Genomic DNA, 21,614 nt, shown 5'->3' on the forward strand with positions numbered 1-21,614 from the left:
GGGGCGAGTGGTCGTGATCGCACCAATAACGCCAATGAGGAGCAAAGCACGCGTGCTAAGCAAGAGAGGATGCCAAGAGAGAGGTGCAAGGAGAGCGTGGGACCACGCATAGAGTAAATCAGCGTTGGTCTGCCATCGCTAGAACGAACACCACATGGCAAAGGAGGTCAAAGGCGAAAGTGGAGGGGCGGGGCTGAGGGAGAGAGGGAAAACAAAAGGCGAAGAGAGAGAAGGGGGGCGGTACACACAGACAAGAAAAACAAACCGACTCGAGGGATGTGCGATGGAGAACGCACATGGGGGAGGCGAAGGAAGGCAGCCGATGGAGCGCCTTTGGGTGCTTCCGCTCTCTCAGGTGATGGCCTCTCCAGTGACGGCACGCGCACGCGCGTATGTCGTTGGTTCGTACCCACAGGGAGAGAGACAACGCTGCGATCGCACAAGCACAGCCCTTCCCTCTAGTAAAGAGAGCAGCGCGCAGAAAGAGAAGTGGCGCTTGCCGCTTCGGCGCACAGACGCTGAGACGGGCACAGCCACGGGAGTAGGAGAAGGTGGCGGAGGGAAGAGGGCAGGTTGTGAGTGACGTGGACGAAAAGGAGCCACAATCTCAACCCTGAGTTTTGTCCTAACGTGCCCACTCTCAGCCATACAGCACAACTCCACCTCCGCTCTACGGCGGCCTGCCAGAGGCCCACCGAGCAGCGCAAGGCAGTGGTAGCCACGCGCTGCAGCAACGGACCGACTCAGTCATCTCAGCAAGGCCCCTGCCTCAAACTCCCCACATCCACTCGCTTCGCAGGTCGCCTCACAGCCGCTCCCATCATGTCGGCCGCCACCTGGCGCATCGCTCAGGGGTGTCTCAGGCACCTCACCCCCGTGGGCAGCGGGAGCCGGGTGAGACCCTCTCGAGTCACGCTGGCACTCTGGCTATCGCATGGCTGGCGCAAGCGTGTGCACTGTCGCAGGCTTCTCTGGCAGTCTGGTGGGGGGCCAGCATAATCAGCGCTGGACCTCCGAGCGTGAAGAGTAACGACAAAAAGACCGAAATAGAGAGCACTAAAGTGGATGGAGAGGAGGAGGCACCATAGGCAGAGTACGGCTATACCATTGTGCCTCCGGCTGGTGCGCGCCACATTACCCACCCGCACAGAGCGACACATACGTAGAGACTCCTGTGCGTGGGGAGGGGGGCAGGAGGAGGGGTTCTCTCCCCCCTTTGGCGAGTGAACGTGAACGAAATATATATATATATAGAGAGAGAAAACAGAGCACAGGTAAGCAGAGAGACACCCGCACATATTGGGGGCGTTCTGTCTATGTAGTGTGGTGAACTGCGGAGGAATGTATGCGGGGGGAGGACATGGTGTAGGCCGTGCGGTGCGCAAAGTGGGAGCTGCGTGAGCACACGCTTGCTCGCACAGCCCAGCACAGCACGGCCCACAACGGAGGCGGGGTAGAGCAGACTAATGTTACATAAAGTACATCAAAGTAGGTGCGTGGAGGAGGGAGATTGAGGATAAAAGTAAGGAGCGGGCACAGCGTCCTATCGGTTGAAGGCGTTGGTGGACTTCATCTCTTCCTGTGAATCGCTCGTGCGCCCCGCCCCCCTCCCCCTCCCTCCTCGTTTTCTACAAAGGAACATGTGAGTGCAAGCCTCCCCCCACCTACACATACACCACTCCAGCGCGGAGTCTCAACCCTAAACAGACAATGGCAGCAACGGAAGAAAAGTAAACGAATAAAACAGACCGCAGAGGGGAGGGATCGGGGCGTGTTCACGGGGGAAAACGCGCTCATGAAAGGGGCCTCCGACACATGAGTGAGTGCGCGCGCGCAAAATCATCGTGACATGCAAAAAGAGAAAAATTGTACCAGCAACAAGAGCACCGAAGAGAAAACAAAAATAGGCAAGCAAAAGTTAGTGCGACACCCTTCATTCCTCGGCCATGCCCTCACGTTAAGGCTCGCAAGGCTGTGAGATCCGTGAAAGCACTTCGGCTCAACGTGCCCCTGCCACCACGAGCACACCAACCAGTGGCCGCCTACGACTGCGCTTCACCCATAGCACCGCCACACTATGACTCAGACCGGGCCGTCAAGGCCGAACCTCCCCGCCGCCCAATCGGGCCATGCGACTCCACCCAGGCGGGCCGCATTCACGGCCCGGCTCGAGGGCGGAGGCGGTGGTGGTCCGGGCGCATGCCGGATGACCTTGAGGAGGAGGTTGGCCAGGCTCAGGTCGGGGCCCTCTGAGACCCTGCACCCAGCCCGTACGCCATGGAGAGCGCTAAGAAAGATGCAAAGGCAACTCAGCACAAAACAGTGAAAGGCGTAGCCTGAGGCCGCGCAGCAGAGAAGAACAGCGGAGCAGCGAAGGGTCCGAGGAAGGGGGTGGTGGAGGCAAGCTGAGGGGGTATGGGCAAAGTAGTGAGAGAGCGAAGGAGAATGAAGAACAGAGGTCCTACTCCGATTGCTTAAGCGGGTCATTAAAGGCAGCGAAAGAGATGATGCCGACTATACGGAGGCCCCCACTAAAGGGGAAGAAAGAAGACGGAGAGTTACCCTCTGACGATTCTGGATACACACAGGCACAACACTCTCACAGATCCATGGTATGCTCGGCAGAACAGAGCTACCCGTGCTTTTACCCCCCCCTCCCCCTAGCACCTCGTCATTGCCTCACCCCAGAAGCCATGGCGACTCAGCAGATGATCCAGCGAGTCACGCGCCACCGCCAACGAAGCGTAGTCTACCGGCTGCCGATGACTTCGTACGCTGCCGTTGCCGCGGTGCTGCTGTAAGCGGCTGCTTTTCTTTGTCTTGGGCTGTACCGCGCGGACTCGCCCGCCGGCTCCGGGGACGGTTCGCAGGCTAGCCATGTATGGCGCAAACGTATGGTACAGTCGCTTATTCCGCTCCGCCGCCTTTCGGATGTTGCGCTGGCGCTTCTGAGCTCTGGTGGCGTAGGCGTCATTTCCAGCGGCAGCAGTCGTTCGCGGAGGAGCCACAGCTGGGTAGCCATGTGACGCAGCCCACACACCGTTTCCATCCAGGTCCGGCCGCACCATGTCCTCGGGCTCGCTACTTGCCACGTCTGCCTTTGCCTGCCGCTGTGGCAGCATTTGTGGGCTCATCTCCTGTATAGGAGATGCGTTCGGCCACGCGGGAGCCGCCTTGACTTCGGCAAAGTCCCTTCGACGTCGATGGCTGCTTCGAAATAGCTCGACAGTCGGCTGCTGCTGATTGCGCTGCGACTGCTGTTGAGGTCGTTTAGGCTGGTGAGGAAGAGTGGGACTGACGCTGCCGCCGACCAGTGGGTCAAACAACTCCACAAAGGCATGACGCTCGGCCGGTGGCATCGGTGCCCGCCACCGTTTTGCTGTGGGGCCGCCGGCGGGCCGCATGTACGACGGCTCTGCCTGTCGCAACGCTGGAAGGAAACCCTCACCACCACCGCTATTATTCTTGTAATCATTAGGTACATCTGTTGCAGGGTGGGGCTGATCTCCGTCGTCGTGCGCAACGCCATAGGTGTGTCCGTTGGGCCCAAGGCGTTGTTGTCGCTGCTTAGGTACATAGTGCGGATGTTGACCCGACGTGTAGAGAGCTGACCCGGAAGGCTGATGAAAAAGCCTCGGTGCGGCGGACCATCCGTCGCCACTGCGGGAGTAGGCGGCATGTGGAGAATGTGGTACCGCAGCTGAGGGGTCTCTGGGCTGCGCCTTGACTCCAACACGACGTCGCTGAAGCACCTCGTCAAGGGTTGGTGGGACGGCACTGAGTGCCGCGTGTTGAGATGGCGTCGAGGGGGGGTGTTGCGTTGGCAGCTCTGGCAGCTGAGCAGTGCTCCCATGGGATGGGAGCTGATGGCTGTCCTTGTTGCCATGGCCGTGGCCTGGTACACCACCCGAAAGATGCCCCTCTACCACTTGTGGCATTGCCGGTTCGCTTTCGCACGAGAAAGAGGCAGGGGAGTTATGGAGCCGGTACTGCAGTGCGCGTCGCTCGTCGTTTGTTTTTTCTCCTGCGTGAGCAAAGCTCAATGAAGCTTCATTGTTCGACGAGCGGGCTTGTGCGGTATTCTGCCTCTTGTGTGGCGTCGTTGTTGATGAGGGACGGTAAGGTGTTAGCGGCGCATGTGCCTGCGCCGCAGGTGACCCCGTTGGCGGAGCGCGGAATGACTGTGGCCTCGAGTTTCCTTTGGCGGAGCGCACTCGACCTGACCGCTGCCGCTGCCCGCACGTCGGTGGGCAAATCCAGGTGACGGGCAGGTTCTGTGAGGAGCTCAGACGACGGATGGGTCGGTGCCGCTGTTCAACTTCAGCTAAGTCACCAACATATATGACCGAGCTGCCCGGCCTGCTCTCGGAGCGACTGGGGCGGCTGCTACGCTGGTGTCGAAAGGACGAAGCCTTGCGCAGGCACTGAGCGTTGGCGTTTCCGCCTTTGGCTAACGGCTTGTCGGTTGTGATGCGCGTAGGGCAAGAGCTGGGCGCCGAAGAAGGATCACCTGCAGACTTCTGGCGAGAGGGAGGACCTCTAGTCGTTGGCATTGGCACCGGCGCCGCCACGACAGCTGCTGCCGCAGTGGTAGGGTAGCTGGTATCACCGTTTCGGTTTTGAGAATCATCGCTTTCTCCATTGCAGTGGCCGTTGTCCTTCTTCGGGGTGAATGTCTGCAGAGTGTCGAGAGTTTGTAGCAGAACAGCGGAAGACTCTCGCAAGCCCACAGCGGTGCCCTCTGAAGTGGCGGCGGCCGCAACGTCATCATCGAGGTCCTCTACGGTGCATTGCTGACGCGCGTCCCCGTAGGTGGGCAAATACGTCGAGTTGCCACTGCGTGTCTTCCTCGACGCAACACCTGAAGAGACGCTGGTGGCAGAGCGGTGCTGTAAGGCACTGTTGGTGCTGCCGTTGTTGGTGTACGACGCAGTCAGTCGCTTGTACAGCTTCTCGTCGGCAGCGGCGAGTTGCTGCTTTGTCGACCGCGAGGACGGTACAAGGCCAGTGTAGATTGAATCCTTGTGAGTTCGCGCAACGTGCCGGTACCCCATCACGCCGCCGCCGTAGACCGTTTGCAGTCGGCACTGCTTTTTCATCCCCGACGCGTCTCGTACGGTGTCATTGGGCCGATGGGGTTGACATCGCTCCTCGGGAGCTTGCGGCAGCTCCGCGGGGTACCCGATAGCATCGGTGACAGGAACACCAGTAGCACTGTTGGCCACGCCACCTCTGCTGGTGAGCGTCGGCGTCTGAAGCGTGTCAAGACTCTCTTCTTTGGGAGAGCCAAGGAAGGCCGGCAGCCCGCTGCCGCCCTGTGGGGCGGCTGCGTTGTTTACGACCGCAAGTACGCTTTGGTTCATGATTGTTGATCTAGTAGAAAAATGGGGAAAAAGCTGTCGTAGCGATACGTCTGAGCTGTATAGTGCGCTAAGGCAATCACTCGGCACTTGTAAGCAGGCGGGTGAGGGGAGGGGGAGAAGGCAGGAGCGGAAGCGCAAGAGATGGGCAGCGTCGATCAATAAAGGTCAAGGGAGGGAGGGGGGAGGGCGGAAGACAGCAGCAGGGCCATAAGAGTGATGTGTAGCGTATCTACAATGGCTCAGGCGTAGGTGGACACGTGATATAGGCGCAAGCTCGTCTGGCAGTTCTCCCTCCCCCAGCCTCTCCTCCGTCCGTGTCTCTTGCCCTCTGTGCTTCTTACGCCCAAGCACCAACCCACAAGCCGCAAAAGAGAAAAGTACGAGTGCGAGACGCCCTCAGCAAACGATGGGAGGGGGAGGGAGGAGGAGGAGGAGGAGGATAGAGAGAAGAGGCGACGGAGCCACGGCAGCAAAACCAAAGAACAGGACACACGCTGAGAAAGCAGAGGGAGAGAGAGAGCGCGATGTAATGAAAAGGGAGCCCCCCGGGGCAGTTGAACCCAGCAGCAGTTCACGAACTGGAGAAGACAAGGGTAAAGATACACACACACACACACACACCCATGTACAATGACCAGAAAGAGAGGAGAGGAGAAGGAACAAGTGTGTTTCCTTCTCCCTGTTGTGATGGCTAGCTGCGGTCACCGGTACTGCAGTGGCGGCGACTGTGGACCTGCTGTGAGCTGTACGTTCGCGGTAGAGAATGCCAAGGGAGCAGGCGGTGGACCCACGAGTGTGAGTAGCGTATCCCGCATCGCCGCCATGACCGATTGGGCGTAGTCGCATATCACGTTAGATACACAGGGAGGAGGGAGAGTATGGGAGAGGATGACCCGATAGAGAGAGAGGAAAGACGAGGGAAGGGGAGGACAGAGAGGGAGCAAGTGAAAGAACAAAGTTCACTGACGTGCTGCAGGAGTGCACTGGTGCCTTCACCCATGTAGAGCAGAACATTCTGCACGTACTATGCAGTGTACATGAAGGACTCCTTTTCCTGGTCCCCGATGCTCAAGGAAGAGAGCTCCCCCCTTAGTCGAGAGTGAGGAGTCCCTTACACATCTGTACGCCGCCGTCCAGGAGGAAGGGGACTGCGAGCGAGAGGGCTGAGGATTTGCAGGGTGAATCCGGTGGTTGCGGGCTCTCGCTGCACTGCTGATGGTGGTTCCGTGTAGTCGTACCGAAGCAAATAAACAACAACAACAACAAGGGAAGAGGAAAAGACAAGAATGCTGTTCATCATAGCCAAACGTAACAAACACCCGAGTGAGCCCACCACGCAATCCCGCACCGGCCCACCCGCACTATGCATCACCTACACCAATAAACGTGGCGCGCACAGAGTAAAAGCTGAAAAACAAACGAAAACCAAATAGCGAACCCCACCCACTCATCATCGCCCACGTACGCAGACATTCGAGGTGTAGAGGAGAGCACACTTCACCATCTCGCCCATTCTCTCTCTAAACCAACATGGAGAGAAACACATCGATCTGCACTAGAGTGTGTGTGTGTGTGTCTATCAGTACGTCCCGAAACAGCCGCCCGATGGCACATCGCTTCGGATGTGCGTCCCCCACCTCTCTCATTCTCCCTGAAAACGCCTAACAAACACAACAAAACGTCCAGCAACACGCAGTGGGGACGAAAAAAAAAGCCACCGGATGATCGGTGCGACCGTGAACGGATATGTCTGCGGGCTAGCGCGGCTGTGAGGGGGGGGAGGGAGGGTAAACGAGAGAGACAAACGTATAGAAGAAAGCCCCCCCGTTATACACAGCAACGACCAACGAGCCCAAGACAACACGGCAGAGGTCACTTTGTGCCACGCACTCAGGCAGAACGGATCGGCATATGAGAGATCCGTGAAAGCACTTCGGCTCAACGTGCCCCTGCCACCACGAACACACCAACCAGTGGCCGCCTACGACTGCGCTTCACCCATAGCACCGCCACACTATGACTCAGACCGGGCCGCCAAGGCCGAACCTCCCCGCCGCCCAATCGGGCCATGCGACTCTACCCAGGCAGGCCGCATTCATGGCCCGGCTCGAGGGCGGAGGCGGTGGTGGTCCGGGCGCATGCCGGATGACCTTGAGGAGGAGGTTGGCTAGGCTCAGGTCGGGGCCCTCTGAGACCCTGCACCCAGCCCGTACGCCATGGCTCTCCCCCGCCTCTTCAAGCCGCGGCACTCCGTAGTGTGGGGTGACAGCTCTCCGCACAGGTGCCTGGGGGACTCGACGGTGTCAGCCAGGGTGCTCTCGCCATGCCTCCGGCACCTGTGCTCCAGCAGCCCACCCAGCCGTCCGTCCAGGTCTGTCCGCCGACGCCGAGGGTCCGTACAGCCGTACCCGAGGGGTGGGTGGGGGGGCTGCAGGCTCCTGGCCTCCGCAGGCAGAGCGGGTGCTGGGCCCTGCGCTACCACGGTGGTGCGGCCGGCGTCTGGAAGGGTAGGGCCTCCAAGGAGCGAATAGAGGTGGGGCTAAACGCCCACCAGTTCTGAAGGAGTCGGGGGCGAATAAGAGAGGGGGCAAATGAGGAGGAGGAGGAGGGGGAGGGGGAACGCAGCGCCAAAAAAAAAGAAAAGAAAAGCACCCAAACGTGTATTCAGAGAACTGTATAGACAAGCAACCCAACGGTGGGAGTCGAGGCAGCACCTGAGGTGGAAGAGACACACGCAAGAGAGAGAGAGAGGTGGTGGGCGACGCCAAAGACCGCTTTCAGCGCCTTGAGTCGTAGTTCGAATTTTATCGTCGACGCTTCAGAACCCTGTGAGGTACACGGGGGTAGGAAGCGGAGGGAAGAAAGCAAGCAGTACTCGAGCATAGTGATAAGAGTGGTAGCGAGAGATGAGGGTGCGGGCGAGGAGAGCAGAGAGAAGCCACCAATATCTGTGATTTCTGAAGCCCAAAACGTGCCGCCGTTCCTCAACCAGCTGTTCCTGTACCTCTAAGACTGTCTGCGTAAAAATGCGGCTACTCCTTCGCCGTCGTGAGTGGAGAGGGAGAAAGAGAGAGAGAGCGACACCGAGGCTGTGGGCGAGCCGGCATATTCGTCGCAGTCGACCCAACTTCTGGCGTGTGGGCTAACGCGCCGCTTACACCGAGGCCGCACCGGCAGGAATACAGCGCGTCTTGTTTAGGGGCGTAGGCACGCGTATATCCGGCGTTGGCGTACTGGAGAGCGTGCGCCGCCGCCCTTCCTTCTAGCTTCCTGGGCTCACCAAGTGGGGACAGGGAAGGGGGCCGGATGGGTGGCAGGACCTGCACCGGAGGCACAGACGCTGGAAGCAACGAGGGAGGAGGGCCAGAAGATAACTCAGGCCCCTTCTCAGAGGGAAGAGAGGCGAGGCAGGGCACTTGGAGGTAGCGGAAAGGTAGTTCTTGCACTGAACAGAGAAACCTCAACGGCCCCCTTCCTCCGATCTCGTTGCACCGCTGTTGTACTGAGAATACTCTGCAGCGATGAAAAGGGGCTCCCCCAAAGCGTCTGCAGAGATCGGTGTGCTCTCGCTTGCTGTCGTAAGGAGAGGAGGAAGGAGGTGAAGAGAAGAGAAGAGAGAGAGAGAGAGCAAGAGCTAACTGTCAGAACTCCCTGCACCGGGCACATCTTTGCCATGGTGTGTCTCCCCAGTTTCTCCTTCCACGTCGTACGCTGTCAATGGCGCTAAGAGCAGAAGATCGTCGCTGATGGAACAAGGCGAGTGAGGGGTTTTCGAAGTCAAGGCAGCATAAAGAGAGGTGTGATCATCAGTCCCACCACCAACCAGGCTTCGAGGGGATCGAGAGGGGGCGAAGCCGAAAAAGGGAGAGGTAACACGAGGAGAGAGAGAGAGGTCGAGAATCAAGGAGACACAAGGCCGAGACAGAAAAACCAAACAAGACGAAGAGGACACCAGCAGAAAATTGATGAGGAATAGGCGAGGGGCATGCGAAGCAAAAGCGGGGGAACAAGTGCGAAATCGCTCCCTCGCTCTCGCCCCCCCTTCATCGCCATGGACAGGCCCACCCCTTCTCTCTCTCTGCCGCAGACATCGAGTGGGCCACTCCAAAAATGCACAGCAGCAAAAAGCAAAAAAAAAAAAGAGGAGAAGAGCGCGTTGCAGTGAAGTCAAGCAGCAACAACGAAAACAGCAACAACAAGAGCAACAGAGGAGAAGTGAGGGAGGCGCATGTGCACCTGTGCACCATCGAACACGCAGGACGAGAGCGCAAGGGGGGGGGGTAAAACGGAGAGACGGAGAGGAAGAGGCAGAAGATGACGGTGGTGGAAGGGGAGGAGGGAGAATTAGGGAGGTGAAAAATGAGAGCAGCAAAAGAGAGCGCAGAAACCCCCCAAAAAGGTCGGTGAGGCGCCGTGGCGAGGGCACGGCATCCTCTCACCACGTGCCGACACAGCAAGGAGGGCAAAGACGAGCAGCGGCGAGAGAGAGGGAGACAGAAGGCTTTCAGACGAGTTTCCACTACTTCCTCGCATTCTACATTAGCTTCCCGCCATGTGGTCCCCTTCTGCAACGCCTGCACTGATGCCCATCATGGAGGCCCTATTTCACTTCGGCAGCTTCCTCCGCGGCGGGCAGTACTCGAAGGCGCGAATGACGCGCTGGTCTGGCGGTATCGTGAAGTGTCGAGTGTAGTCCGGATCCTCACCTGCTGAGTACTGCTGCTCTACAGTGTGGGGAGCTGTCGGTGGCGCTGGCGACGACGCAGCGGCGTCAGGGGTGGCGGGAGAGGAAGGCGGTGGTGGAGGTGGAGGTGCTGCGGAGGCGGCCGTTCCCGTCGGAGACGCAGAAGACGCGATCGTGGCTGGCGCAGTGATCGGCTGAGTCAGTAACGTAGGGGCAGCACGATCGTTGTTGGTGTCCGCCGCTAGCTCTGCACGGTCAGAGTCGCCGATGGTCTCTACCACGACATCAGTTGTCGGCGCATCACCGCGGCCGCGGTTGACAACATGTTCTAGGTACATGTAGCGTCCCCAGCTGCAGAGGGTGACCGTGCAGGTGCTGAACACAGAGAAGAGCATGCCACCTATCAGCGGGGATGTTTCCCAATTCCAAGCAAGGTGACTCGTCTTGTACAGGAGGTACTTGAGCAGGTATCCCGTCGCATGTGCCTGCGTGAGAAGCACAACGCCCACGAGAACGATGAGGAGTACGTTGTGCCGCGTGTAGAAGGGAGGAATAATGTGCATCTCTTCCACGTACTCCTCCACATCCGGCTGACTACGGAACCAGCTGTAGACGATTAAGTTAGCATATAACAGTAGCAGCACCACGAGGCAGTAGACAAACAACGTCAGTGAGAGCCCCTCGAAGCGGAACATGGTGCTGTAGGCGACTTGATGGTAACTCGCCGAGCACGAAAGCTCACCAAGCGTGACGTGCGTTAGCGTCGTCGCCGCAACAAGCAGGACGAAGCACGCCAAAAACAAGCAGATGCCGTTCAGAATGTGTTGCGAGCTCTCCCATAGCAGCATCGATCGCTGGATGTTCACACGGAAGGGTTCCTTGCAGATTTCGCAGTGGTTGACGTTCGCCAAGTTGCGCTTCGCGCTCTCGATCCGCCAGCGGTCAAGGCACGTGGGGTGCACGAAGCGGACCGAGCCAGTGCAGGCGCAAGGAACGATGAGCGGCGCGACGTCTTCGCCCTCGCGACATATGCGGCAGAATGACTCTTCTTCCTCTTCGTCTGGCGAGGATTTTGCAGCGCTCGATGCCGGTGCAGGTCCACACGTCGCTGCTGTGGCGGCCGGTGATGCAGCGATGCCAGCACGGATGGGGGCAGAAGTTCCTGAGATTGGCGCGCCGTCAACTGCGCCCTCGCATGACGCCATAGCCTCCTCTTCTTCACGAGGTCGCTTTGACATAGTTTGCATAGCATCGTTCACGCTCATCTGTGGCGCACTTGCCGCGTGCTGGTGCCGCTTGGGTGTAGGAAGGCTTCGCCCAGCATCGGCTAGCTCCTCAGCGGTGAAGAGCACATCGTGTCCGTTGCTTCGCGCGCGCGGCCCACTCTGATTGTCTTCCCGCCAATACTCAGCGGCATCTGGCGAAGGCGGAACGTGCACTGATACTGCTCTGGCAGATTCGCATGCAGCACTGCTTTCCCGCGCATGCTGGCAATGCCAACGGGTGCAGCCTGTCGTAGAGAAGGGGCGACTAACGTTCTCCATGAGTGGGTCTCGGGAGCATGCCGAGTGAGGCGGCGACACGGTGTCAGCATTGCTGCTGCCGCCAGTTTGTTGGTGACAGCGGTGATGGTAGGCGCTATCGTGTGGCTCATCGAAACCTGACCCAATGGACGCTAGGGAGAACTTGGAGTGGGTGTTGCTCTGGCTACATGTGCTGGTGTTTGCTTCCTCCTCGTGGAAATAGTGTTTCGTACAAGACTCGGGCAGTGGCTCTACCTGCACATCTCCGCCTGCTGCTGCGGAGAAGTCAGTGAGATCTTGCGACTCTAGCGACGGCGCCGCACGGGTGGCCGTGCCCCATCCAAAGTGCTGTACTCCCGTCTGATGTGACGGCTGCTCTTGCTCAGCGGCTGACTGCGCTACTCCTGTGCCTTGGTGTGCTTGTTCTTGCCGCAACAGGTGATTCCGCATTATGTGCTGCTGATAGGCGGAGCGGAGACTCACAACCCACTCCACGCCTGCCTTCAGTGCTTCAACCATTTTCTTGCGCAGCAGCAGCGGCGGCATCCACATCCACTCCGCGAAGTCGGAGTCCATCATGTATTGCTGCACGAGGTCTGCCCGCCGCATCGTGAAGGGCAGTGGCAGAAAGAGCACAAGCAGCGGCAAGACCAAGGCAAAGGTGAGCTGCCGCCACTTCAGCCTCACCGCCGGCTCCTGATCGAAAAACACATTCAGCTCGCACGTATAGGGCGAGTCCTCTCTGCGCGTGGGGTGGAACTCGGTCGAGTTCGCGTGATACTCCGTGTGTTGAAAGGCCTGCGTCGTGGTGGAGCGGAGAATGATATAGTACGACTCCGTTACCGGGACCTTGTCCACACGCATGGAGACGCTCTGCAGCACCTTGCACATCGCGCTGTTGTCGAACAGCGGAGCAACGGAGTCCCAGAAGTTCGACCAGCGGCTGCTTCTCTCGTCCTCTGAGGAGAAGTCGGGGCTGCTGCTCTCGTCGATGCCGTTAAGCGTGCCGGAGTTCTCTGTGTCTCGCCACGTGTCGAGGTCAGCGTACTCGCGTGCCTGCGTCGCGGCCGCAACAGCTGCTGTGCCCATCGCGCTGTAAATGTTGCTGTCGAGTTTGTAGTGGTTGCGCAGCTCCACTTGTAAGTACATGCCGTAGCAGTTCGTCCTCTTCACGAACTTGTCGTAGCGGTGGTCCTTCAGCTGCACAACGGCATTGATAATGTTGCCAGCCTCTCCGTTGAACCTAACTACCGTGGTGCCGCTGCCAACGATAGTGAGTGGAATCAGAGCCTTGGCGCTGTCTACATCAATCAACGTGTCCTTTGCGTGGTTTGCCATCAGGCGTATTGACTCGTGCCTGGCGTCCCTGGCGTAGAGCGTCTTGGGGCTGCCGTCGTCCACGACGGGCTTAGGACCACCTGCGTCCTCGGTGACAGCCCGCGAGGCCTGTTGAGTCTTTTCTATCCACCCTGCAATCCTCTGCGCAGTGCTGCTTGGCGTCTGTGTAGAGTTCTCTTCTGCACTAACTACGCGAGAGCGAATAGACGCGGTGGAGGACGTCTGCTCGGCTGCCCCCAGAGGTGCGAGTGACTGTACCATCGCGGGAGATGCAACTCTGTGGTTTTGCCAGGACGCAGACATCCGCACCGCTGGATCTTGGGCCTGCACGGCGGCAACGCTCGTAAACTCGTTGGCCTTTCTCGACATCGTGTACAGCACGCTCAGAGTGGGGATGAAGCGCCTATGGAAGGTGTCCTGCTCTTCAAGGCTGTGCCCTTCGAGTCGACTAAGCGCGGACTTCTGATGTCGCGCAGCCTTCGCCGTGGTGGCCCCTCCGGACAGTGCCGGCACGGAGCCCTGCCGGTGCTCTGAACTCACTAGAGGAGCGGCTGCATGTGTCGTCTTCACTGAGCAGGCAATGACGACGAGCAACGAGAGAAGAAGAGCAGTGGTGATGGAAGTTGAAACGCGTAGCCTCAGAAGGGCTGCACATCCAGGAGCATGCGCGGGAAACCGAGCCATTGGTATGCGCTGAACTCGAGGCAGGACCTAAGAAAGCTTAAAACTCGTGCGCCTGTGATGCTGATACCACGCCGTGTGTGGGCAATGTGGAAGCGGGACAGACCTTGGCAGCATGCAGTTGCACACTGACAGATACACCCACGAGTCACAGAGGGAGAGCAGCAGAGAGGAGAAAAAAACAAAAGATGATCAAGTCTCTCGAGCTAGAGGAAGTGAGTGGCACGGAGAGAGACACAAAGCCGAGCTGCCCTTATTTAGATATATTTGCCTGTACAGCGCGTGGCTCTCTCCCCTCTCTCCTCTCTATCCAGCACGAGAGCGATCGAGGAAGAGGACGGTGACGGAGATGTAAATACTTCCTGATTGTGAATTCGTGAGAGGTAAAACAAAGGAGGCTAAAGTGGAAGAGGTGGTGACTGTGGTGGTCGGGGAAGGGTGAAGCAAATCCGCTTTCTTTGTTGTATTGGGGAGTTCACGCGCTCCGATGAGACCCGCAGACACCCGTCACCGCGACAGCGACTCAAAATGAAAGGCGGAAAGGTAAGCAAACGAGTGAATGTGCAACAAAGAACACACACACACACACACAAGGCAGAGTGTCAGAAGGGCAGGCGGGGGAAGAGCACGCGCCTGTGTGCGTGCCGCAGACTCAGGGAAGACACACCCACCCACACACACAGAGCTCGAAGACGGAGACGGTAAGCAGACGAGGAGAAGAGGGTGGGGGGATGGTATATAAGGTATGTAACTATCAATATATATAAATAGATATACGGCGAAGGAGGGGCAAGAGTAGGGAAAGTTGGTATGATCGATTGACAGAGAAGGGGGGGCAGTACAGCACTTCCTCCTTTCGAAGATGTGTATGTATGTGAGCCAACGAGTGCCAGAGCGGAGACAGCAGCAGCACCAGCAGAAAACGTGTGTGCGTGTGTGTGTGTGTGTGTGTTATTGTTCGTGTGATGGTGGTGAGTATTAGCAGTGCACGTTTTGTTTTCGGACGCGCATATTTGCACGATGTAAAGCCACCGAGTCCGTCCAGATAGAGCGGCATGGGAGAGAGGGAGGGAGACGGAAGAGAACACGGATGAGGGCAACAGCGAAAGGTGTGAAAGAACGAGCTAGCGGAACGAAGCAGGAGGGGAGAAGATCCTGTAAAGGCTGCCGCTTGACATGTGTCGCCCTTCGATCATGTCAGTTCTCCGGATAGGAACGCAGGGCTCCTTGTGGTGGCGGTGAGACACTGGAGCCGTTCGGCGTGTAGAGAGGGGGCGATGTGCGGCGCCTTTAGCCCCTCTTCTTGTCTTTCTTTCGCTTACCATACAACATTGTGAAGATGGAAAAGAGAAGGAGCGGTGAAGGGCATGTGCCGCTCGTTGGAGTTTGGGAGACATCGGAGGTGCGTTTGAGGAGGAACATATTTTAACCAGAAGGGAGGCGAGCACACAAAGGATGCGTCTAACACTCCCCCATTTTTACTCGCAGAGGTGTGTGTGGGCGCAGAAAGGAAAAGAAGAGGGAAAGCAGAAGCAAGAGGGATCGCAGCACGCACACAACAGTGGTCACGTACACGTGCCTTGACACGCACAGGCAGGCCACACGAAGTAATGGTACGGATGCGAGGCAAATCCGTGACGGTACGCGCTTGTAATCGAAGGGGGGGGGGATCGGGGCACGAGAAAAGTGAGGGTGTGCACCACGGAGACTGAGAATGGCTTCGTCGACACCAGAAAAGCGTCAGTAATGCGATTGTGTCGTGACGTTCCCTCGTCAGAAGTCGATACCCAGGTCGCCTCCCTCTTCCCAGATGTCGACAAGCTCTTGCTTCGCCTTCGCCTTCTCCACCTGCGCAGACTTGGGCTGCGCGCCAGCCTCTGAGCATCGGTGCTCCGCTTCCATTAGGGCCCGCAAGTGCGCCTCGATAGCGCCAACGAGCTGCTCAAAGGCGGAAGGAGACAGTGGCACCGCTGCTGCCGCCGCAACGACAGCGGCGCTCTCCTCTTCATCCACTTCCTCATGCACAGCAAAGCTAAGTGCAGTCAACTCCTCGGTTCGCGGCGTTGCACAGACTTGCATCGTGTCCATCACCCCCATGGTATTCCACTTCTCCACCTTCTTCATCGCTGTGATGCTGGTCTTGAGCTGACACAGCTCCTCACGAAACCTCGTGTGCAGCTCGTAGCTGTGAAAGCACATCTTGAAGAGGTGCGCCTTCACGAAGCCGATGTCGACTGGGTAGTGGTGCACCCACTGCATGTACACAAGCGCTGTGTGCAGCGCTGATAGTCGCGTCGCTTTGTCAGCGCTGTGGGTACGTCCCGGCATAACAGGCTGGGAAGGATTGCTGAACAGTTTCGGGTCCCACAGCAGCGGTTCGGCGCACATGTGGCCCTCACACCGCGTCTCCTGCAGATGAGCAATCACATCGTCGTAGGTGCGTACGTTGCCGTTCGAGATGACAGGGATGGTACCACTTAGTGCAAGGCGCACACGGCGGATGAGCTCCATGTTTGCTGTCCCGGTATGCTGCCCCTTCATCTCACGTGTGCGGCCGTGAATGCACAGCACTTGTGCACCCGCGTCTCGAATCATGCGGGCGTAGAGGATGGTGAGAGCCTCGTCAAAGCCCTCCTCCAGCGGCTTTGGTAAGGTGCCCACAACAGCAGCAGCAGCGGCGGCGTCCTCCTCCTCCACACAGGCGGCGGGGCTGCAATGGGTGGCGCATTCGCGGTCGTTATCGGCAGCCTCCGCGTGCCCAGGGTGGTCGAACACGCGTATCTTCACCGTCACGGGCACCTCCAGCTCCACGTGGAGGGTGTGCACGATGGTGTGGATCAATTCCCAGTCCTCCATGAGGAAGGAGCCGTAGTGGCCACGGCGGGCTATGCCTTGCGGACACCCGAGGTTGAGATCGACCGCATCACACTGGTACAGGCGGTGCTCCGGCTCTTCCTCTAAAGACGACCCATTGACTCGTACGTGCACTGGGTACACAGGAGCTGTGGAAACACGGTAATTGGCAACTGTCTGCTCCCCTGCCGCTGCCTGCTCGCCGAGGACAGCAAGCCGGGCAGCCCTCAAGACAATATCCGGGTCGTTCCCGCAGAACTGCACAATGCACGGTCGGTCTACAAGCGCGACATCGGCCACAGCATCCTCACCATCAGTCCCAACACCTGTCCTCGTATTAGAGCCGCCGGAGTGTTCGCCGGCTGAGACGGAGGGGCTCGCAAATGGCGCCTCCATGGCCGCTTTAACTTCTTCCGGCGGAGTCACTGAGAGAAAGTGTGATCGATACGCGGCGCCCTCTGCAAAGCTCTTTGCATGCAGCATCGGTGTGTAGGCCACTGTGGCGCCGTACTGACGGCACAGCATGCGGAACGGAAGCTCGCTCTGGTCGACCATCGGACCAACAACGAACATGCGAGGGCTGCTGATGACGTCAAGATGCTGTGCCTCTACCACCGCTTCGTTTTTACTAGCTTCATTGGAAGCACTTCGTGGAGTTCCTCTCACCTCCGAGGAGTCTGTAACGGATGTTTCCATGTTTGCGCGAGTGGCCGGTGACTGCACCGCGGCGTACTTGCGCACTAGCACATCATTCCAGAAGTCCCACGCACTGGATGGCTTCGTGCTGGGGTGGACGTGCTTCACGGTAGCGTCACGGTGCCCATTGCAGTAGGGGCATGTGGTGCTGCGAAAGGGTTTCCCCTCTGCTATGAGCTGCCGGTACGCCTTCAGCTGCTTTTCATTATAGGCCATTCGGGGAGTAACGCGGCAATCGCGACGACGGTGGTGACGAGGATAGGCGAGTGTACAGAGAAAGCTGCGACGTACCCGGTTTCCCGTAAGAGAATTACACTCTCTTTGCCCGAGGTCTAAGCTACGATAACAGGAAGAGAGCGGAAAAAGCAAAGACAGAGGCAGCGATGGGGAAAGTGGGGCCAGAGAAGCGAATCATGCGAGTGGGTGTGCTACTCGCCAGACAGCTGGTGCGGGGGGGGGGGCGGGCGGACATAAGGGTGGGGGGAGAGAGAGAGCAGCCCTCTGCCGCGAGCCACGACGCCTAGCATGAACATCATGTTGTTGCACACGCAGACAAAGATGTGGCAGTTATGCTTGAAGTTTATCGGCACACACTCATGCCGGCCGCCTCGGTAATTTTTTGTCTATGTGTGATTCCACAGGCCTGGTGACAGGAGACACCTCGGAGTCGTGTTAGGGTTCGACGCGCACTCCTTGGGGAAGCCGGGAAGCCCCTCTATCCCTGCCAACGCTGAGCCACCTCTGGTCGTGACACGCCCCAGGACCTACGACGTGGGGTAGTTCAAAGGGGTGTATCGCCACTGATGTGGGCGGTCGTGTCCTTGACGGTGTAGTGTAGGAGAGGCCTGCAGCAAAGAACCCGCTGGTGCGAACCATACATGATGGGTGGAGTGTCAGCATGACTCGAACGCACCTCACCCAGCCCTCTCTGCCCACTGGCGTGGGGAGCGCTGCCTGCCCTCCATCCCGAGAGATGCGCCAAGTGGTGACCCGCGCAATGGGAGCGGCTGATGGGGGCGACTTGTGAAGCGTGTGAGTGGTTCACGTTGGAGTCCGGGGCGGAAGAAACAACAAAAAGGGAAGAAGAATAGCACACAGTCGCACAGCATAAACACCACAGACGATGAAGAGACAACATCAAAGCAAAAAGGGGGGGGGGGCAAATCGAGCACAGAACGTGAAGGCGGAGCAGAAGGAAAAACAAAACAGACAAGACCACAGTACAGGACGCCAATCACCATTTTTTCCGGCATGTTCTCTCGCTTCTCCTTCCTGCTCGCCATGTTCACTTGGCGAGTGTATTCGTCATTGTGTGTATATCGCTATCACGAGCGAGGGAGCGAGGGAGGGAGAGAAGTCACCGCCTCGTTGACGGAGATGGACAGGTGATCGAAGGCGAGGAAAACAAAGCGAAGACACACAGACCGACGAAAGCTAAGAAGAGAGAGAGAGGGAGAAGCGCCTTCTGCTGCTCCCTCAATGTGGTCCGCGGTTAGCCTTTTTCCATTTCACTCACAAGCAAGGGAAACACACGAAGGAGAGAAGCAAAACTAAAAAGAAAAAGAAAAGAAGCGATTACGTTTCTCCAGCACTGGTGGAACAGGAGGGAGCCCCACCTGCCGCGTCTGCAGCAGGAAAGTACATCGGCGCGCGAGTATGGAGGAGGACAAAAAGTAAAGGGGGAAGGGAAGGGGGGGGGTGGCACCGTGACCCTTAACCCCCCCTGTCAACGTGACTGTGAATGTGTCCAGCAAGCGTGCCTTGCGCCGATGGCGGTGGGCACACTCACTCACTCACTTACGCACAACCGCTTAAATAGCCCGAAAGCCCACTCTCCACTGCAGAAGAGGAATTCTTTTTCGTTCAACGTGCCCCTGCCACCACGAACACACCAACCAGTGGCCGCCTACGACTGCGCTTCACCCATAGCACCGCCACACTATGACTCAGACCGGGCCGCCAAGGCCGAACCTCCCCACCGCCCAATCGGGCCATGCGACTCCACCCAGGCAGGCCGCATTCACGGCCCGGCTCGAGGGCGGAGGCGGTGGTGGTCCGGGCGCATGCCGGATGACCTTGAGGAGGAGGTTGGCTAGGCTCAGGTCGGGGCCCTCTGAGACCCTGCACCCAGCCCGTACGCCATGGCTCTCCCCCGCCTCTTCAAGCCGCGGCACTCCGTAGTGTGGGGTGACAGCTCTCCGCACAGGTGCCTGGGGGACTCGACGGTGTCAGCCAGGGTGCTCTCGCCATGCCTCCGGCACCTGTGCTCCAGCAGCCCACCCAGCCGTCCGTCCAGGTCTGTCCGCCGACGCCGAGGGTCCGTACAGCCGTACCCGAGGGGTGGGTGGGGGGGCTGCAGGCTCCTGGCCTCCGCAGGCAGAGCGGGTGCTGGGCCCTGCGCTACTCCGGTGAGGTGGTCGACCTTATCAAGTGAGAGAGAAATCCAGACTTGTGCACACATAAAAGCAAAAAAAAACGACGCGGGAATGAAATCTGCGGGGAAGAGCGGCGGAGCCCCGGAAGGAAAGAAAAAAGCACCCCAAAGAGGCTGAGGCGCATGTTCGACAGAGCGTGCAAGCGGGTGCCACTGTGAAACAGTCTTCCTGATTGGATTGTATATTTCTCCTACCGTCTACACCCAGCCGTGCCTTCAGCGGCGCAACACACGGGTGTACACCCCGCTGTCATGTCAGCTGGTGTGAGCGATATTAACACGTGTACGTCAGTGGCCATTGGCGAGAGTCTGGCATGTTTTTTTCTTCAGTTTTGTCAACTCCACTTGCGTAATACCCAGCTGCAGTAGTGCTCAGCTTCTCATGCCGGAGCGAGGCGACTGCTCAGCCATGAATGTAATTACAGACTGACTCGCCGTATGCGTGGCGTAGAGAAGGGGAGGAAGGCTGGATACGTAATGAGGGAGGTTTCTGAAGAGTAGGAAAGCACCCATGCCGTATTTTGGCACCACCTGCCCTTCATATCGTTCTTTTCGCACCCACTTCATCGCACGAGCCATGCTCACTTCTGGAAAATATGCTCGTGGTCCCCGAGGGGGTTGTGTGACGGCTCTCCGTCATTGTAGTGGGGCCTAGACTGAATATCTGCGCCAGCCATGTTATCATTCGTAGGGCTGTTAAAGAAACCACTGAGTGCGACGTTGTGCTCAACATTTTTCCACGTATGCTTGTGGCGGCGCGGCTGCAGATGGCCGCTCTGCTCACCGGTGCGGTTAGCGTATCGTAAGTGATCCGCCGGCGACACGTGCGGCGAACTCGAATCGGTCGCACCGTTCGAGTGCGTAAATGGGCAGAAGGGCGTCGTGTCGTATTCACTACCGTCTGCATCCACTGTTATCTTGTCAGACACCGGGTGCTGATTGCCAACTCTGAGGCTCTCCAGATGGCCGTGCTCGGCGTTCATGACGAACGGGTACGTCGAGCAGCCGGTGCCGAGCACGTCCTCCGGTGGACGAGGTGCTGAACTGGCCACGCTGGACGAGCGTCTCCGATGCGTATGGACGCGGTAACGACTGCCGAAGGCCGCTTTGGTGCGGCGACGACCACCTTCATCAGTCGTGCTTCCCTCCTCGTCACGCTGCGACGACGCAGAGAGAGACTTTGAGGAGGGTGACAGCTCTGAGGAAGGCACCATCTGCATACGTGCCCACTGATTAAACAGATCCACCTGCTGTTGCTGCTCGCGACGACGCAGACGCTGGCGCTGGCGGTGACGCATGTGCGACTTGGTCGTGGCGGTGCCCTGGCTGGCACGACTGCGCGCAGTGCCAGTGCTGCCCCGCGAGCCGCTGCTGCGTGAGCTGCGCCGGTCGTCGCTGTCATCATGCTCCTCTATGTGCCCTTCACAGGCGCAGGGGGAAGGTAGGAAGTAGGAGCCTCGTCCGTACGCGACAGTCGACGCTGTCCGCGCTGTCGGTGCAGCAGACGCGAGTGTCGTTCGACTGGTGACAGAGGAACCATCGGCAAACTCGCCCTCGCTCGCTGTGTCTTCTCCGTAACCCTCGCGCATATTCGCCATGCGCGCCTCGCGGGCAGCTTGGCGCTGACAACGGCGTTCCTGGCGGGCCTTACGTCGCTTGTACCGCTCCATTGCCTTGTCGCGCAGGATCTCTTGCTCTGGGGTAAGGCGAGGCGGCCGCGAGTTCAGCGGAATACCCCTCCACTCACGTTCTGACGCGGCTCCCTCGCCGTTGGAGGACGAGCCCAACTGCCCGGTAGCAGCGCCCGCGCGTTGCCTGTCGCGGTTGCCATCAGCCAGATCACCGTTCGAGATTTTACAGCAGCTAAAAGGCATCGATACAAACAAAGCGATCATCGCAGCGAAGCCTAAGACAGTAGCGCTGACAATGAAGATGAAGCTGACTGTGACAGAGAGGTCCATCACGAGTAGAGGGAAAGGGGGAGTGGGTGGCGAACAGCGAAAGCGCAGGTAGAGGCTGTCGAGAGGGGAATCACTGTAGGT

At 58.6% G+C, this 21,614-nt stretch overlaps 4 protein-coding genes across 4 annotated transcripts, besides 3 other annotated features; all 4 read right to left on the reverse strand.

Moving 5' to 3' along the window:
- Nucleotides 1–618: 618 nt before the first annotated feature.
- Nucleotides 619–976: a repeat region.
- A 1,684-nt stretch (nt 977–2,660) lies between these two features.
- LPMP_311780 (hypothetical protein) lies at nt 2,661–5,099 on the reverse strand (the record flags this gene model as incomplete). Its single annotated transcript, XM_010703267.1, has 1 exon — nt 2,661–5,099. The coding sequence occupies one exon, from the start codon at nt 5,097–5,099 to the stop codon at nt 2,661–2,663; it is 2,439 nt and encodes an 812-aa protein (XP_010701569.1).
- A 2,213-nt stretch (nt 5,100–7,312) lies between these two features.
- Nucleotides 7,313–7,860: a repeat region.
- A 2,108-nt stretch (nt 7,861–9,968) lies between these two features.
- Nucleotides 9,969–13,277, reverse strand: LPMP_311790 (hypothetical protein; the record flags this gene model as incomplete). The annotated part of the gene is made up of 1 exon (XM_010703268.1): nt 9,969–13,277. The coding sequence occupies one exon, from the start codon at nt 13,275–13,277 to the stop codon at nt 9,969–9,971; it is 3,309 nt and encodes a 1,102-aa protein (XP_010701570.1).
- Nucleotides 13,278–15,362: 2,085 nt separating this feature from the next.
- LPMP_311800 (dihydrouridine synthase (Dus), putative) lies at nt 15,363–17,354 on the reverse strand (the record flags this gene model as incomplete). The annotated part of the gene is made up of 1 exon (XM_010703269.1): nt 15,363–17,354. One exon carries the CDS (start codon nt 17,352–17,354, stop codon nt 15,363–15,365), a length of 1,992 nt encoding a protein of 663 aa, XP_010701571.1.
- A 426-nt stretch (nt 17,355–17,780) lies between these two features.
- Nucleotides 17,781–18,198: a repeat region.
- A 1,955-nt stretch (nt 18,199–20,153) lies between these two features.
- On the reverse strand, nt 20,154–21,533 carry LPMP_311810 (transcription like protein nupm1, putative; the record flags this gene model as incomplete). The annotated part of the gene is made up of 1 exon (XM_010703270.1): nt 20,154–21,533. The coding sequence occupies one exon, from the start codon at nt 21,531–21,533 to the stop codon at nt 20,154–20,156; it is 1,380 nt and encodes a 459-aa protein (XP_010701572.1).
- Between the last annotated feature and the right edge of the window lie 81 nt (nt 21,534–21,614).

The sequence above is a fragment of the Leishmania panamensis genome, assembly GCF_000755165.1.
Source record: "Leishmania panamensis strain MHOM/PA/94/PSC-1 chromosome 31 sequence".
Taxonomy (NCBI): domain Eukaryota; phylum Euglenozoa; class Kinetoplastea; order Trypanosomatida; family Trypanosomatidae; genus Leishmania; species Leishmania panamensis.